Source organism: Nipponia nippon, unplaced genomic scaffold (genome assembly GCF_047370975.1).
Source record: "Nipponia nippon isolate SJK-2023a ecotype South Korea unplaced genomic scaffold, ASM4737097v1 scaffold_1, whole genome shotgun sequence".
Lineage (NCBI taxonomy): Eukaryota > Metazoa > Chordata > Aves > Pelecaniformes > Threskiornithidae > Nipponia > Nipponia nippon.
Genome location: NW_028262290.1, coordinates 129,871,396 through 129,889,738, shown reverse-complemented (window position 1 = coordinate 129,889,738; position 18,343 = coordinate 129,871,396). Strand labels below are relative to the sequence as shown.

The 18,343-nt window shown below is 35.4% G+C and overlaps 1 protein-coding gene across 6 annotated transcripts in view; it reads left to right on the top strand.

Moving 5' to 3' along the window:
- TAX1BP1 (Tax1 binding protein 1) overlaps window positions 1-18,343 on the top strand; it is a 67,490-nt gene that overhangs the window by 18,266 nt on the left and 30,881 nt on the right. For all 6 annotated transcript variants that reach the window (XM_087772426.1, XM_087772441.1, XM_009466483.2 and 3 more), the window contains exons 3-5: window positions 1,670-1,772; window positions 5,441-5,628; window positions 7,276-7,434. In XM_087772426.1, the coding sequence (XP_087628552.1) occupies window positions 1,670-1,772; window positions 5,441-5,628; window positions 7,276-7,434 (450 nt within the window). The remainder of the gene's footprint in view (window positions 1-1,669; window positions 1,773-5,440; window positions 5,629-7,275; window positions 7,435-18,343) is intronic.

Here is an 18,343-nt window from a genome sequence, read left to right as displayed (position 1 = left end):
ATCTTTAAAAGCTGCTTGATAGGAGATATTACAGAAGTTTTCAACACTTTGGCTAAGAATAGGCTTAAGATGTAGTAGGTGATTCCATTCTGGTGGATACGTCAAGAGTCTGCACTGCTTGTCTCTAATGAATGTTGCCTTAAAGAAGTGACTGCAGATAGCAAAATGAAAATTGAATCTGGTTTTGCTGTTGTTCATCCTTGTTTTTTAAGAATATAAAAAAGGCCTGGTCATCTTAGACCAGTTCTTTTTTTCCCAAACATTAGCTTTTCCCACACTTTTTTATACCAAGTGAAGAAGTGTAATGGGCAGCTATGGAATAATCTCTTCAGAATTTTTTTTTTTTGCTAATGCTGATTATAAAGCATACCTGTATACATATATAATTGCTATTGAATTAGTTGTAGTTCTGCTGTTGTCATTGCCTGTCGAAACATCTGTTTTCTTTTTTCTTTTAAAGAAGCTGACAAAGCCTTAAAAACCCCAGCTCTTAATGCTTTTAAAATACTGTTGCAGTGTATCCTTTATAAAGGAGGATTTGGTATGAACTTGAAGTTTAAAAGTCTTGTTTATTGAAGTAGCAGAAATCATGATGGGAACTTCTTTTTTTTGGTGTGTTTTTTTTTTTCTTTTTTTTCCTGCTCTCTGAAATGCTGTCTTACCACGTGGAAACTGGTAGACAATTTGTCCCCTTTCCTCTTCTTAACTCTTCCAAGAAAATATAGCCAGTTACTGATAAATCATACTACACCTACCTTTTGACAAGTTTGTTTTTTTTTTTTTTGTTAAAGTCAGTGGAATAAAACAGATACATTTGTTCTTCTCCTTTACCGTTATGCTATTATTAATATCCATTGCTTTACAAAGTAGTTGCTTTGAGTTTCAGGTTTAGCTGCATGTATTTCAAGCTTGTTGGAATATGTTTCTTCAGAGGATAGCATTTCTTACTGTACAGAACTGCACTCTTGGGAAAAGTCTGAAAGCAGATGTTTATTGAAGTTAGTGGGAAGACTGCACCAGCTTAGCTGAGTTAGGCTATAATGAAATTTTTTTTTCCTTGCAGACATAGCATGTATGTATGGAAGAACTAGCATTCCAGTAAAATGCTGGTCTTCAGTATTGCATAAGTTGACCAAAAATTGCTAGTTTAGCCCTGTAAAATTTGTCCCTTTCAGTAGAAGAGAGCACTATTTTTTCTTTCCTCCTTTTTGTTTTCTGATGAACCTTTTGGATTGTGGACACAAAATAGTCAGCATTGGCAGAACTTACGCTAAGAAAATACCACTATAAACATCAGAATTAATCTTTTTGTATTTTTAATATACTAATGTGTGTCTTTATAGAAAAAAATAAATGTACCAAGTAGTAGTTTAATGTATAGTGAAAACTGTCTGGTGTTTTAATTTATATAGACCCTTTTATTGCCTTAGACCTATTTATTGCCTTAGGTAACAAGCTTAATAAAATTCATGCTAAATCTTTGACATGCTTGTTAAAATATTCCTGATTTGTAAACATTGTTAAGTATCTTTTTATTGCATGTTGAAGCAGAAATATGCATATTAGAGTATGTTGTAAAGGCCGGACCATGGTATCTTAACTCTGTATAACAAATTCTTCTGCTTAATGTTTTCTCTTTCTTTTTTTGCTGTGGTTTATTTTTTTTTAGGTTGGTTGGAGTACTGCAAGAGATTATTACACATTTCTTTGGTCACCTATGCCAGAAAATTATGTGGAAGGATCAACTGTTAACTGTGTGCTGACTTTTCAAGGTGAATATAAAGCAGTATCTATCTATATTTTCCAGCCTACGCAGCTTTTTAAATACTTATCTGTTCATTACAATGTGGAGGGTTGTATAACAGTTCTAGACTTTGACAGACACAAATTGGAGGAGAATTTTGCACACTTCACTGTGTGAACTTCAGTCTTATTTTAGATGTCAAGGAAATTGTAAGGGGAAGTATGTGACTTAGTATGTTTTTACATAGTAATGGACAACATTAATGACTGATAGAAAGAGAAGCTCTGCTGAAAACTATTCAACTACAGAAAATGACTGTTTAATCATCAGCAGGGTTTTTTAATCTTGGCATTTCTTAACACATTGTGTCTTTACATTGTCTTTTAGTCTCTGGGTTTTAAACATGTAAAGTGATTCTTGTGAAAGAATAAATGATGAAGATGATGGTTTAGTGAAGGCTCAGAGTTGTCAGAGAGTAGCAGAGGACCTTTTGACAGCAATTGATGAAAATAACGGAAGTTTTTAGGAAAAGAATAAAGAACAAACCAGAAAATGTTACACCACTTTTCAAATCCATACTATAACTGCATTTTCAACACTGTGTGGAGATCAGATCCTCTCCCACCTCTTCCCAATCTCAAAAAAGATCCAGTAGCAGAAATGAACAAAGTGCAACAAGGAAGATCAAAATTAAGAATAGCTTCTGTGTAAAGGTGTGGAGTTATAAAGATGACAGAGCCACACTCTTCTCATTATATTTAAAAATGGACAATGGCCATGGATTGTGGCCTGGGAGGTTTATGTCTGATATTAGGAAGAACTTTTTTACCAAGAGGGAGTAGTGCAGCACTTGAACAGGTATTCCTGGCTTGGAAGGATGGGAATTCCACACAAGTGATTAGACACAGCCATAGTAGTCTTAGACTGGTGCTGACAACAGTCTCTTTAGTGGGATGTTAGATGTAAGGAAGAAATTCTTCACTATGAGGGTGGTGAGGCACCGGAACAGGTTGCCCAGAGAAGTTGTGGATGCCCCATCCCTGGAAGTGTTCAGGGCCAGGTTGGATGGAGCTTTGAGCAACCTGGTGTAGTGGAAGGTGTCCGTGCCCATGGCAGGGGGTTTGGAACTAGATGATCTTTAACGTACCTTCCAATGCAAACTATTCTATGATTCTATGATAAGTTGGACTAGGTGACCTTCAGAACTTCCTTCTGCCATTTTTTTTCAGCCTGGGAAAGGGAGATAATGGGAAGTGACAGATGTCTCTAAAATCAGCTACCCATGGCATGAGTGGATTATCCATTGTTCATATTTAGGGAAGTAGGAGCCGTTGATGTAAGCTACCAAGTGACAGGTTCAAAACAGAGATAGAGATGATACTTGTGTAACACAGTCAACGTGCAGAACTTCTTGCCACAGGACATTACAAATGTCAAAAATGTACACGCATTCAGAGTTGCATGTAAGAAGAGCACCTCTGTTAAACTTGTTTAATGCTTTTCTGCTTACTAACAGAATTTTATGTACCATATGTTCTTTCTTAGTTCCTATAGTTGGCTTTAGTCTCTCTGTGTGTCTGTGTGTGTTTGTTGCTTAAAATACATAGAAAAATAATAACTGAAGTCCTGAAATTACTACTGTGTTAGTTTGTTGTCTTGTTAAAGCTGCAAATAGTGATAGCTTGAATGAGTTCTCTGTTCTTTCTCTTACCCGAAGTCATTTTTTCTGGTACTTTTGATGATGATCATATCCACGTGATCTGGCCATTTTATAACCTTGAAATCTGTGAAAAGTATGTGCGCTCTGTAGGAACTGGAAGGAAGTCATTAGTTTATTTTACAGTTACCAAAATTCACTGAATGAATGAAATTGGGTTGGACTGAAACTGAAAGTGACTTAGAAGCCTAGGACTCTACATGCCACTATCAGTCCTTTGTACTTAGTTTTACCACACGTGAAGAGACCAGGTAGCTCCGTCCCATCTATTACATTCCATGCTGACAGTCCACCACTTTTATAGAGCTGCCAGATTTAATCTCCATTCAGACAGTCTCTCAGTTGTGTTTGGCAAGATATTTTAGTGCTGCTGAGATGAGATCAGTAGAGCTTACAGGAGCTTAATTAACTGAGATAAATAGTAAATGTTGTGCAGCACACTTTAAATGTTTTTTTTTAATGATCAAGTGGGTGTGCTTGAAGAAAATAATCAGAAATCTCTTCTCTCCAGTACATGTTAGATACAAGAAAAAAAAGTCGTTTTAAAGTTTAAGTAGTTTTAAAATCACTTTGAACCAATATTAAAACTTGCTGGAGCTGCAAAGTAGATTGTTCTGAATTTGTTTCTACGTAGCGTCACCTTATTTAAGCTTGAATCAGGTAAACTGAACTGCAGTGTTATATACGAAAGTGTAGTCAGGTCCAAAAGCACAGAATCCTGAGGTTTTGAAATTAAGATACTATTCCCTGAGCTACCATTAATAAGGTATAAGACTAATGGAAACATGAAGTGCTTGGTACAAGTGCTGTCTGTATAGCACATGTAAAGTTTTACCATTTGTAGGAAAAGTAGCTAAGAGTACTGGGAAAAGTCTTCCAGGAATCTGGAATGAAAGTTGGTGAACAGAAATTAATGATAAAATTAGAAAGGCAGTAGATTGAATTGTGGTGAAATATGAACAGAAATTGGTGACATCAACTGCTGGGTTGAACATTAGCTGAGGATTTATTATGTTAGTATCATACTCAAGCTGGCTAGGGTATCTGATAATTAAGTGTTCTGAATAAAACCAGTTGGTTTTCTTACCATTAAACTGGGTAAGGTGTGGTTTCTTACCTTTACTAATAAAGGTAAAAAACTCATTAGTTCTGGAAATGATTATCATCCACAAATATTACCATGCGAATCCAGGTGATGTAAGAGGCTTGATGTTGAAGCTTTAGTGGGCAACAGTTCAGTTGAATAGTCACGCAGAAATTCCTCTGAAATAATTTGCTAGTAGCATGCAGTATTACATAGCTAGAAGAAAGAGGATTTATTCTTACCTTGCAAAGTCTAGAAGAAATTTTTTTCAATTTTGAAAAATAAGCTCTTTTTTAAACTTTCCCCGCCCCCTTTATACTTGAGTTTGTTAAAATTGTGTCATCTATTCAGAACATTGCTGCGCTTTGGCATTTAAAAATAGCAAAAGGAAATTGTGGTTACTCCACAAAAAACATGCAAAAAATTGTATCTGGTAAAGTTGCAGATGCCTTGTCATTGCATGTTATTCTGTCTTTGTCTTTTGTCTTTGGTTGTCTAGGTATTCCAAGGCCAAAAAAAATTGCTTAATCTTTGTTCTGTGATTGTACAACAGTTACATAATAATGTAGTCCTGATCCAGCTTCAGGGCATCTCATTGCTAATAATTCTGTTTCATAAATATATAAACAACAGCTATTACCTAATGTATGTAAGGTGATATGTACATATAGCACCTATTACCTGACACTGTTTTGGTGTTTGTCTTAAAAGCTAGGAGAAATTGTTGGGGGATGAAAGTTACTAAGGATGACTTTTCCTTTCTGCTGTTTTGATGATTTATCTGAGGTAATGAGCATGAAATTCGTAGGTTAGACATGATCTGATAATCTGTTTGCAGATGGAGACCTACATGTTTGTGTAGAATGTTTCTTCAAATATGAATTTATTTTGATAGGATATTATCTACCAAATGATGACGGAGAATTTTACCAGTTCTGTTATGTGACTCATAAAGGAGAAATCCGTGGAGCAAGCACACCTTTCCAGTTCCGTACCTCTTCCCCTGTTGAAGAATTGCTCACTATGGAAGATGAAGGAAACTCTGATATGTTAGTGGTGACCACAAAAGCTGGACTTCTTGAGGTTTGATTCAACAATTCTTAAAATGTTTTATTTTCTTTTTTTTTATATATATACATACACTCACAGGATATAGTATTGAAGAACAAACCAGGAGGAAAAAACCTACATATGTATGTGTAATGTATATATTTCTGGCTTGTTCTCCAGTATTTGATTGGAATTCAGAACATCTGGAGGTTAAATGAGTAAAGATTTTAAACTCTTTACAGGTATGGTATATAGCACTAAGCATAGACTGGGAAACCATAAGAAAGCCCATCTCTCAGATCTGTACCCTCCAACTAACTGGAGGGGGGGAGGATACCCTTTGTGTGAAATAGTGTTCATTGTAAGGAAAAAAAATTAAGGAATCAGTGTACTTTTGTTTGTGCACAAGTGAAGAGCCCTGGAAAGTAAGCTGAATAATTGCAGGTGCCTAAGTATCTTAGAATAGCTCTTGTTCTATTTAAAGCAGTGTTGTGTGTGTCATGTTCTTTGCTAGGTGGATGTGGTTAGATTTGTGTGCTTATATCCAGAGTCAAGATGTTTCCATTTGCTTGTTGATATTTTGTAGGCTGAAAACTACTTAAAGAACCAACAACCAACCCAAACAAAAAAAAAAAACCCCAAACCAACTTGATTGTATGATTTGCTTATTGGAAAATTGCTCAGTACAGTTTCCTTACCTTACCATCAGATGTTTTATCCTTTTGTCAGTTGCATCTAGGCACATACCTGCATGTATTCAATTTACAGTTTTCAAAATTTAGGGATAAGAGACTTCAGTACAGAGATACATCTGGGATATTTTTGCCTTTCAGATATGTACTTAGTACTAAAATTAAAGAAAAATATTTTTTCAAATCTTTTTGATTATCTTCGTTCACAGAATGATAGAATGGTTTGGGTTGGAAGGGACCATTAAAGGTCATCTAGTCCAACCCCCCTGCAATGAGCAGAGAAATCTTCAACTAGATCAGGTTGTTCAAAGCCCTGTCCTGCCTGACCTTGAATGTTTCCAGGGTTGGAGCATCTACAACCTCTCTGGGCAACCTGTTCCAGTGTTTTACCACCCTCACCATAAAATATTTCTTCCTTGTATCTAGTCTGAATCTACCCTCTTTTAGCTTAAAATCATTACCCCTTGTCCTATCGCTATAGGCCCTACTAAAAAGTTTATCCCCATCTTTCTTATAAGCCCCCTTTAAGTATTAAGAGTCCACAGTTCATGTGCCAGTCCTTACTTTTGGCTACGTGTGTGTTCATTTTTTTTGGTGAAGTTGCTCAAACATTGCTTTAGAGAGTGTGTGTGTATGTGTGTGTCTCTCTACAGTCAGCAGCCATTTTTTCACCGAGCTGTCATCATCATAATTAGCTCCTCTATAGTTGCTGTCACTTGGGAACAGTAAAGGCACTTCACTTAAGGGGGAAAAATTGAGTATAAATCAAGACACCGCAAAGTGTGCTGTCTAATAGTATTGTAGTACTATTCAGTTAAAGCAATGAAACTTCAGAAATTTGGGAATAAGGGGAAAACTGTAAAATAACCTAGCCAGAGGACACACATTTTGTGCTTCTGCTCAAACACTGGAGTAATTTGTTATCCACTTATTTCATAGGAATGAAGGTGGGAAAAATTACCAAAAAAGAATGTTTTTGTTTTTACAGTTTAAAATTGAAAAAATAATAAAAGAAAAAGAAGAGCTATTAAAGGTAACTTCTGTTCTGGAAAAGGAAACGGCACAACTCAGAGATCAAGTTGAAAGACTGGAAAAAGAACTTAACCATGAAAAGCAGAGATGTGACCAACTGCAAACAGAGCAAAAGGTTAGTTGTTTAACTGATTAAAGCTGACTCATAATGTCTGTAATCCTCCTTTTTCAAGAACCAGTTAAACTGGGTGAAAATCAGCTATCAAAACCCCTCAGCAGTTAGATAGACATTTACACTAGAACAGGTCAGTTCCTATTAACCTCCTGCCACTATTCCTTTTATGTCATAAAATAGTCAAAATATTTTAAGGCTTTTGGTACCAGGCTTGGTAAGATAATCGATGACAAGTGTTACCAGATGTTTGACATTTAACTGTTGAATTCATAGTGGAAAGTAGTTGATAGTTTAAAGTTTGCTTATGTTGACTTAAAATGGAGGAGGACCTTTCAAAAAACTCCCATTAAGGGATAACTACATAGAACAGAGGGTATTGAAAATGGTAAAAAATTTTGGTAACAGAGAATACTACTGCCAGGGCACACAAAGAGTGAAAAGTAACTAGTCACTTCTCTAAAAGGCTTCACAAAGGTCTGAAGATTTTAATAGGCAAAAGAAGCACAAACCTAAAAGTTAGTTTACAGTGTTAATTGATAGTGAAAATATAAATCTAGCGGAAAACAAAGCAAGCTTAATTTGGAATTCTATCTATGGTAAGGAGGAAATCTAATATTATAACAAAGGCACAAAGAAGTTGGACCAAACCTATTTTTAGGCTGCTTTTTAAAAAACAACTTTTAGGAGAAGATTAAAAACATGTGGGAGTGAGGTGGTGACATGGACAAATTTGAAGTAATGAAGCCTATATAATTTAGCTGTGGACAGCAGTTAATAGGCTATTTCTGAGTACTAGTATGTATATGTCAACAGTTCTGCTTGATACACCTTTAACAGAAAGGAATTTGTTGAGGGAATTTGAAACTGTTGAAACTTTGTATTTTACTTTTGAACAGTCATAGTGAAAGGGGCTAGAATGTGGGGTAAAGAAAAAAGAAAAGATAAGATCCTGTTTAGAAGTCTTTCCTATAAAAGAATGATTTTAAAAAGAATGATTTTAATTTCCAGTATATGAGAACTAGTTTAAATTAGTGAGACAAGAATTAAATACTTTAAAAGTATACATTTCATGGATTTGCAGAATCATAAACTTGGTGGATAAATCTGAATGAGCTACATAGATACCATTGTTATTTGAGGTTCTCATGTAAAAAAATGTATGAAAGTAAATTGTCAGTTCTAATCCACGTTAGCTTTACAGTGCTGTTTTAGAACAGTTTGCCAAATGGGGTTTTGATGGCTGTCCAGCAAGGACACAGACTGTATAGGAACAAAGGAACAACAATGTCATGATACTTTCTCACACTTTCCTGTGAATATCTATAATAAAAAATACTTTTGCCTTTAAGATACAAGAATTTAGCAATTAGAATTTAATTTCAGGAATGTTTTATTTTTTGGTTTGTTTCTGCCTTGTATTTTGTTGAAGTGGTGATGCAATGTGAAGAACTTCTTGCTTATATTTAGCTGAGCTATAAGTAGACATCTGATCTGAGGCTGATGCAACTCTTCACCTATCTAGAATACTACGGAAGTTTTCTAACTCGTGCAATTATTTTTTGTCTCTTAATTCTTCGACACTGTCTTATTTTACATCTTTTATGTTCTATTCTCTGTTTTTCACTTGTTTAAAAAAGAAAATAATCTGCTGAGTTGAAACATCTTTCATTTGTTTATATACATAAGCAGAATATAAATCCAGTGTTACTCTTGAAAATTAAATAGGCATCTACTAAATCAGGTGCAATAAGTTAACTTTTTCATCATTGGGAAGTTTAATAAACAGTACTTTATATACTCTCTAAACTTTCCAATCTTAAAGATGACTTCCCTTCTTTCTCTCCTTGCCTCCCTACCCCAATACATGAAATACAGCAGTGGGTCGAGGGGTTATATGACTTATCTTTGCTAAGAACACTGTACAGTGTGTTAATGGATTGATTTAAAGATTCCTGAGCAGCAGTTATGTAGCACTCAGTAGGATTACAGTACCTAGGTTTTATTTTCCTTGTGGTTTGTTTAAAAAAAAACAAACAAACCAACCCCCCCAAACACTCCCTCACCCAAACAACCACCAAAACAAACCCTCCAAAACCACTCCCCCCCCCCCAAACCCCAGCTAATCTAGTCAGCTTTGTGTGATGTGAGTAATTGTTATTGGCGATAGACCTAAACAATACATTAACTTGGCTGTTTTTCATATAAGACTACACAGGATAACCTTGAAAGGCTAAGGAATCAAAATATATGTGTATTTCATGTAACAGCAGAATCTTTACATGTGTTTAGTGTGAGCTAGGTTGTTTTGTTTTGGTCTGGCTTCGTCTTTTTGCCTTTGAGTTACAGAGTGGTTAACTAAGTAATTCTGTGGATTTTTTTATTTTCTTCTTTTGTTCCTAGTGCTCTTTTGTCACGTACAGGTGGATTTTTAGTTATGCTCTAAACTTTTGATGCATAAATAGATAAAAAGTGGAGCTGATGAATTTAAAATTTGTATTTTTAAAAATGTTTAACTTAAGTAAAGGTTTAACTCTTTGGAGTTGTATTTAAAAAAACAAACAAACAAACCCAACCTTCAATATACTTTAGAGCATATTAGGCTAAAGAAAAACCATTAATAAACCAAAATAGCCCATATAAGAAAATATAATTACTGTAAACACTACATATCATTACCTTTGTAGCTTAAGAGGAAGCTGTAAGTGATAAAAATCTTTGTTAAAAATAAAGCTAAGCTACATTTAACCCATGCACAATCTCTTAACAACATACTAATTTTTTTCCTTCTTGCAAGTACTTCCATCAAGAGTTGCATAGATAGTATTTCTGCTTGTCCAAAGAGCCCTCTAAAAAACACAACAGTACAAAGCACTGTATTTAAAAAGTGGCAATTGCACGAGCAGAGAGAGTGGATATGTCTGTACAGATGCATGCATTTGATTCTAATTGAGTGCAGAGCTCTTTATGCTGCTAATGTATTGGAAACTACTATTTGTTTACTACTATTTGTATTGTGATAAGGGGGCCTTGGAGCTATGAACCCCTTTATGCAAAATACTTGTTAATCTGCCCCTTTTCTAAAATCTTACTCAGTTTCTTTGGAGCAAATAATATGGGTGTCTGAGCTCATGTCTTTGTCTTTTGATCAAGTACCTTATTAAGCTACCTTATATTTTTATAATTGAATTGAACAGAATGTGGATGGTGTGGTTAGGGGTCATAGTGCATAAGTTATCTTACTGTGGTACAGTGTAACAAATAGAAGGTAGATTCATGATGGAAAAGCTCTGAGTTCATAATATGAAAATGTTTTGTTATAACACAGTTCTCTTAAAATCCTCTTTTTATTCATGTTTATTTGTATGCCTTTAGGCTACTTTCCTCTTTTTGGTATTGATTTTTATCACTCCTTTGTTTTCACAAATAGCTCAGGAGTAGTTTGGATCATTGAGAAATGTCTGTAGAAACATTGGTTTCCTAATACAGACAGGATAGTTGTTGACAGACAAGATCACAGCTATATCCCAATTAGTGTTTCCCTCCCACTCTTGATTATTTGATCTCTCTTCCCCTCCTAGTTACTCTCATAGAATTCAGGGCAGTGGAACTATTGTCTTTGTCTGCTTTTTGCCTAGTTGGGATGCTTTGTAAGTGGTCCTTTAGAGGACCTTTGGGCAAAATATTAGGAAGAAAAAAGTTAAAAGTAGATCAGTCTTTTAGGAACATAGCATACTAAACAATCTATTCAGGTGTAATACAATCAGTGCTACACGAAGTTTCAATATGTACGCATGTTTTTAAGTGGTTAAAAGATTCCCATTTCTTGAGTTTTAAAAACAGGTGAGGTCCTGTGTTTGTAGTACTTCAGACTGTAATGGTCACAAACTACAAATTTCGGTTTGCTAACAGTACCCTTACTGTTTGGGTGATACAGATTTTTGTTGCCTCCTTACAAGATAGCCACCTCATTTGCTATCAAAGATAGGAGGAACAAATGCATTGAAGACATTAAATGATAACGTGCTATTAGAGTTGTTGAAACATAGCTTCTGACGCATGTTAGGCACTCTAAGTCACTACTTGTCTCTAAAGGTTTCTATTTTTTTTAGGTTTGGGTTTGTGGTTTTTTTTTTCAGTATTTTATCACATTGGAATAAAAAAAAAATCTGTATTTTTATTCGTATTGAACACATTATTGGTTCTGCAGACATCGTTTTCTCAGGCTGTAATCGCTGCCATCGCAGGAAGAGAATATTTGCAAGGCACACAGCTCTGCACTAGTCAGTGTTTGTGCTCTGAGGGAGCGTGCTCTGTTTTTAGTGCACACTTCATATGTTATGATTATTACCATTATTACCATTAAGCTGTGTTAACTACCCTGCCCTGCCAAAGCTTAAGATATTGTAGAACTTGCGACAAATTCAGTCTTTATTTCTTTTAGGTTGATCTTTTCCTCTTCTCTTATCCAGTGGCTGCCTAACATAGTATGTAGTTGTTTTGACAAGATCAGTTTAGGGAGGGGATAAGTGAATCTTTCCTGTTCTCCCCTTTCTTCTTCTGCCCTTCAACATGCACACCCTTTCTAATCATCTGAAAAGGGCTGTATTTTCAGTTACAGGAAAATATAGTATTCCTCTGCAGCATTTTTCATGCCGGTTAAACCGTTCCTAGACTCCCCCCCGTCCCCCCAATAACATTAAATTAGCCCTTACAGAGTGTGACGGTTTAACTTAATCTGCTACTGATCTGTGTGGGAATTCAGAGTAAATGCAAAATTATTGGAAATGTTTAGAAATGTCACATATTTTTCTTACAACCTTCTGTTAGTGTCTCAGAGTTAATTTGTTTTTACTAGGGTGATGTTCCCTGATAGCATACTTTTATTTAGAATCATGCTGTATATACAGCTTGCAACTCTACTAATACAACACTGTTAAAATAACGATGTAATTACTCACTATGATTATTTTCCTTAAGAAGATGACACATGATACATGGTCACCAGAACTGCTTCAGGGTGCTTTTGACATTTCAACTTTTCCTTTGGTTTCCTACTGAGATAACTTGTTTACTAGTACATACTCAAGCTCTTTTATCTGAATATATTTTACTTCTGGAAAAATTGAAGAACATTGAATAAAAAACTGGGTGTATTTTTTATCTAGAAAATAATAATACAAATATTTCTAATCTATATCTTATACATTGTGAATATAAAAATATATACCTGTGTAAATAAAAACGCATGCTTTTTGGTCTTCGTGTTCCCAGTTTTGCGTGTACTTAAACTGTGTGTAAGCTCTCTGGCAGCAGTGCACTTGCCTGCTGTTTTAAGATTTAATATTACTCTGCTGAACAAGAGAAATACGCAGTAGTCATTGTGTCAGTCTTTCATCGGTTGCTCTTCTGACACTCTGCAACCATTCTATTTTGTGAACACAGGTTTTGTAGGCTTCTGTAGAAAGCAGAGCAGGCGGGTGATGCTTTTGCAATCATTTGTCTCCCTCTAGTGGGAAGAGAGTACTTCTGAAAGGATTTCTTGAATGTTACAGTGGTGACGAGTCTTACTCCTGTGGCAGGAGTTTCTGTAAATGTTTAACTTGAGTCAGAAGCAACAGATTTGTGGGTTACCTGCTCATTCTTTGATGCTGTGAGCGTTTCAATAGTGTTTCTCTTATGACGTTGGCATAAATTGAGGCATAAGTGAATTTACTGACTTGATAAACTTGTTCTTTCATGCTTTTTGGAAGTTTAGTTCACCATTTAACTTTTTAAAAAGTGGGCTAATTCATCTATGTGATGGGTAGTTTTGATAGGACCTCTATCTAAACCCACATTCTACTGACAGGTTCTACCTGCACAGTAGCTCTATTTGTTGGAGAGTTTTAGTTAAATATCGGGTTCATTTAAGTTAGGTTTTGATGCCATTTTATAAAGAGAGTTTCTCTCGTTAGGTAGTGACAAAATGCTGTTGTGCTGCGTGATACGTCAGCAGCACAAGTGCCCCGTTCAGACTGCATGCGTAAAAGTGAATCAAGTGGTTTTTTTCCCAGTGCCTCTTTAAATCAAGCTGTGTTGGTATTGTTTATGTATGCTGCATGTGTGAAAATCTGATGGTCAGGGAGATGCATTGTTTTTAAAAAACAAACAAACAAGAACCCACCCAAAAAGCAAAAACCCAAACAACCACCAAAAAACCACCCCCCAACCCAGAAAGCAAAACCACAAAAAAACACACAACCCCCCCCCCCGCCCCCCAAACTCCATGTAAATAATGTTTTAAAGATACAAATTAGACACAGAATTGCTCAGGTTGGCACCAGCAGTTACAGCACCCAAGGGTGCTATAAACATCCTGTGAAGAGAAAATGCTGTTTTATTGTTTTAGTGACTGTTGTGTGTATGAATATTTCTTAAACTGATTAGTTGAAATTTATTTCACTGGATGATTGAGCAGATTCATTTGAGAGATTCTTAAATGTTTTAGGTATCCTGCCTGCACTTCCATTGAAATTATGTGTGAATGACTCTTTGAAAAAGTGATAGCTTATAGTGGAGTTATAAGATGATTTGAAATTTTTTGGGAAAAAAAAAAAAAGTTTTACATTCTGAAATGTAAATGCATGCTGCAAAATCGTACTGCGTCTAAATACTTCAGCTGCCTCCTGCAAAAACTTGCATGTCTGTAGTCTTTGTGACAGTAATTGGGTGGCTGATGTTACTTAGGTGAACTTCTACAGAGTTAGGCCTTAGTTTTGTAGAGTTTTGATCTGTTTAACAATGTTAGCTGGCGAGATTAACACAATTAAATTGCTACCGCTGTGATATCTTAGGTTTTTGGAATAGAGAGGCTTCCATGTTTTTAGAGCAGTATTTCTATTGCCAATCATATTAAGCTTTTCTCTTTGTGACTATCATTGAGTTTATTTGGAATTGGTTTACTGCTTTACTTTACCAAATGCTTAAAATTTTTTTAGAAAGAAAAATGACAACTTGAGGTTTGCCTTCAGAACATACAGGCCCTGTGTTATGAGCACACTCAGATTTTGCCGTGGCTGCAGTGGTACTATATTGTGTTCATCATTTGTCCTCAGAGGTCCTTTAAACAGAGTATGATGTCAGCCAAGTGTTTTACACGATTCTGTTGGAGCTGCTATGATGTCAATGGGATAAACAAAAGGCTCCTGCAGATAATTCATCTAGATCCCCTAAATTCTCTGCAGGGTGTGAGGCATAATGGTTCCCCTGACATTAAATTATGTCCAGATAAATCAATGCAGCTGAAACTCAAAAGGTGCTGCTGCTTTTTTTTTTTTTTTTTTTAAATAAATTGCCTGGTATTTGGTGAATTGACTTCTGTGGCTTCAGAGTTGCATAGCTCATTTTTAACCTTTCATTCTTCTTCATTACAATGTATGCATTTGTTAAAAAGTAAAATAAAGACTGCAGGTATTAGCCGTTAATCAAAGGTGAATGTTTTAGGTGTGGAATGGTTTTTAAAAAGTGGATAGGGAGTTTTACATGTGACAAAAAGGGAAGATGAAGCATAAAAAAACATGCTGCCCATTGCCATACTGCAAGATGTCACAGCTGGAAATAGTATGGGGTTGTATTTTTCAAGTATTTTATTCTGTCTGTTGGATCTCTCTTTGCCTTGAATATGTTTGAAAAAGGCGTTGTGTATCTTGATTCCCAGGAAGGGATGTCTGTACCGCTTTGCTTCTATTAACTGGACTGTACTCTGAAATGTTTCACTGGTGTCGCAAAAATCCATTAGGAGTAAGAAAAAAGTAGGGAAAGCATGTTGTTCTTGGTTGTTGAACATACAGATTTTTGCTATAGTTTTCTGTTATAAAAATGAGAATCTAGAAACTTTACGGCTATTCTATGCTCAAATGAAAGATTATTAGTCCTTTTGTAGCAGAAGTTTAATAAATACATTTTAAACATGTTTCAAGGAAGAGCACAGGTGTGACCCTCGCATATCCTTTAGATACAGCTTATAATGGCTTTATGAGGTTTCAATCAGTGTATTTATGATTAGGTTACATAAACCTAAAGTAACTGATCTCTAATTTAGAACTTTTTGATGTAAAAACTGTTCTTCTGGCAGCTGTTTGTAATGCACTGTAAACAAATCACGTTATGTGTAATGGCAGCTCTTTGCAGGGGGAGGACAGTGTTTCATGCAATTACTGTAAAATTATTTTAAAAATAATCAGTGTAAAATCTTTTGCCATTATAGAATAGCAGTGAAGATTTTGGTGCCCCCATCTTTCTTCTCGTTCCCGATCTGATTGAACGTCAAAATTTTCAAAGTGGAATTTTGATTCTGGGGAAGATAAATTCACTTGACAACTACCTTAAATTTTCTTTGTTTCACTTCACTACTGAGACTCCTAGTAGTTATAGGAATTATTTTGGTAGCTTTTTGTTTTGCAGCAGTGAAGCTGACTTAAGTAATTTCTGGCTGCTTATTCTGACCCTTGTGGTGCAGTTTGCTTCCCCTGTCCACCCATAAGGCTGTTGCAACTCTAGGGAGGGGGGACAGGGAGCTGCATTTATAACTGGATTAAAAATACAATCCAGAGTAAAAATAACCTTAAAATTGTTGGGTGTTTTAAACCAGTTCATTAGAATGATTCATGCTCTTTCTGTGCTTTTTTTTCCTGTTAAGAAAGTGGAAGAAAACATATAATATTTGTAGATGTACCAGATAAACTAAAGAGAAATTAAGTAAACAAACAATAATTATGGAAAGTAATTATCTTTTTTGTAATAGAGGTTGTATATGTAGTTGATGTGTTTATTATATTCTTTCCCTTTAGACTCATCCTAAAACACAGTCGACTTCTACGTGTAAAACAGTCTTAAGAGCACTCATTTTAAATTTTACAGGCCCTGAAACTGCTGTAACCAGTGTGTATGAGACTAAGATTGCAGCATCTAAATTGAATTGCTAAGAATTCTGTAAAATAACAAGTCGTCTCTAAAAATTAATCCTTCTTTCTTTCAAAACTGTAGGCTTCAGTTGTATCTAAACAAGTTTATTAGGTGAGAATCTGTTAAGTATGGAACTTTACATTTTAATACCATGTCCCTTTAGAATAACTAGCAAAGCAGCATCAATTGTAATGCTGTTTGCGGAGTGAATTTTTTTCAGGCCATTAATTCCTTTTAATATATGTTACCTTTGGCAGCCTGTTTGAACTGTTTGTACAGTTTGTATATATAATGTATCAGATTAAATTCTTTTGAAGGCACTTGGGTTACAACAGTTACAGTTATACCAAAGTGGTGTTTAGAGAAAACACAGATATACATTGAAATAGGCTTTTTACTATACTAGACTTTCAAAATGGGCAAGTAATTAGTCTCCGCTGCACTAGGGAAGGACAAGCAGTTATAATGTGTGTTGTTGCTGCTGGTTATATAGCAAGTTTTACTTGGAATACTGACTTTAATTAAATATCCTGCCTTCATTACACCAAGTACATATATCTTTGGCAACAGGAAGCTGATAGCTCTTCAAAAATAAAGACCTTATGAAAATTGTGGGTCATCTTCTCCAATGCTGTTTTCAAAAAAGATGGTGCATTCATGATCCCTTGAAATTCTTTATTACATTAAGGCATATAATAAAGCCATTTAGAGTTTAAATAGTTGTCATGTATTAGTCCTCTTTTTTTTTTATAGTGTATGTAACAAAAATAAAATATACTTTATGTGGTGGTATAGTGTTTAGGAAGTGATTGAGTCATCAGTTACATTTGCCACCCCTCACCCCCCCCAAAAAAATCATAATGCCCAAACTTCTGTTTAGTTGCTTGTAAAAGCAGGGCTTAATTACACTTGTGAACAGTGTATTTTGATAATTAATGAGTAAAAACAGTCCTCATTATATTTTATTGTACTTAAAACATTGTTAGTTAGGTTGGAATCTGGCCAGTAGGGGTTCTCTGTAAACTCTGGCCGATGTGTTTCTCTTGATGTAACAGTACAGTCTTGTTGTTTCAGGGCATTAAGCTTTGTTTAAAAACGAATATATGAACTAGCGCTTTAGTTTTCCAAATGTAGAGCAGAAGGACAACTTGTACCTTAGTATCTGCACAAACACTGTAAGTCATGCTGCAGTCAGGCAAGTTGGTCAGTCTGTCTTGACCTTGTTTACACTTTGATTCATACCACTGTCATGGTTGATACTAAGCTGACCTTCATTGAATTTTAAGATCAGAAATAGTAGCATATTATCTCAGTATGTGTGTTCTACTTCAGTGTTACTAATTTCTTTTCTCAAGAAAATAGTATTATATTGAAAATCATGTTTTTCTGGATTATTTAAGATGACCTGAATTTAAATGGCCATTTCGCTGTAGTAGAGACGATGTTTAGCTGTCCACTGCCTTAGAACGGTATGGACATTACTGTAATTAGATAATGAACGCGGTAGTTAAAAGTGGCTTCCCATCTTGCATCTGTCAGTTTTCTGACAAAGAAGTCTGTTTTGGGTGTTGTCATCATCCTCTGTCTCAGCTTCTAATATCTAAGACATAAATCCCGCAGTTGTTTCATGAGCTTCCATGAGCTTTGTGAGACCTTCCATGTATTCCAGCTAGGAGAATGTAGCGTAGTAACTAGCTCTTCATCAGGAGTTCTTCCATATATATATATATATATATATATATATATTTTTTTTTTTTTTTTTTTTTTCCCTCTCTCCTTTTGCCTGCAGTTGCCTTTACTGTGGCTTGCTTGAGTGGTGTAGCTGTCTGGTCAAATGCAAGCTCTCCTTCTTTTCAAGTAAAAGAAAGTACAAACAAAAATAGAAGTTCTTTATGTTTTCTAAGCTAGGCAGTCGATGGTTAGTTTGCAGAAAGGAGATGGGCAAAAGATATGAAATACAGCTTTG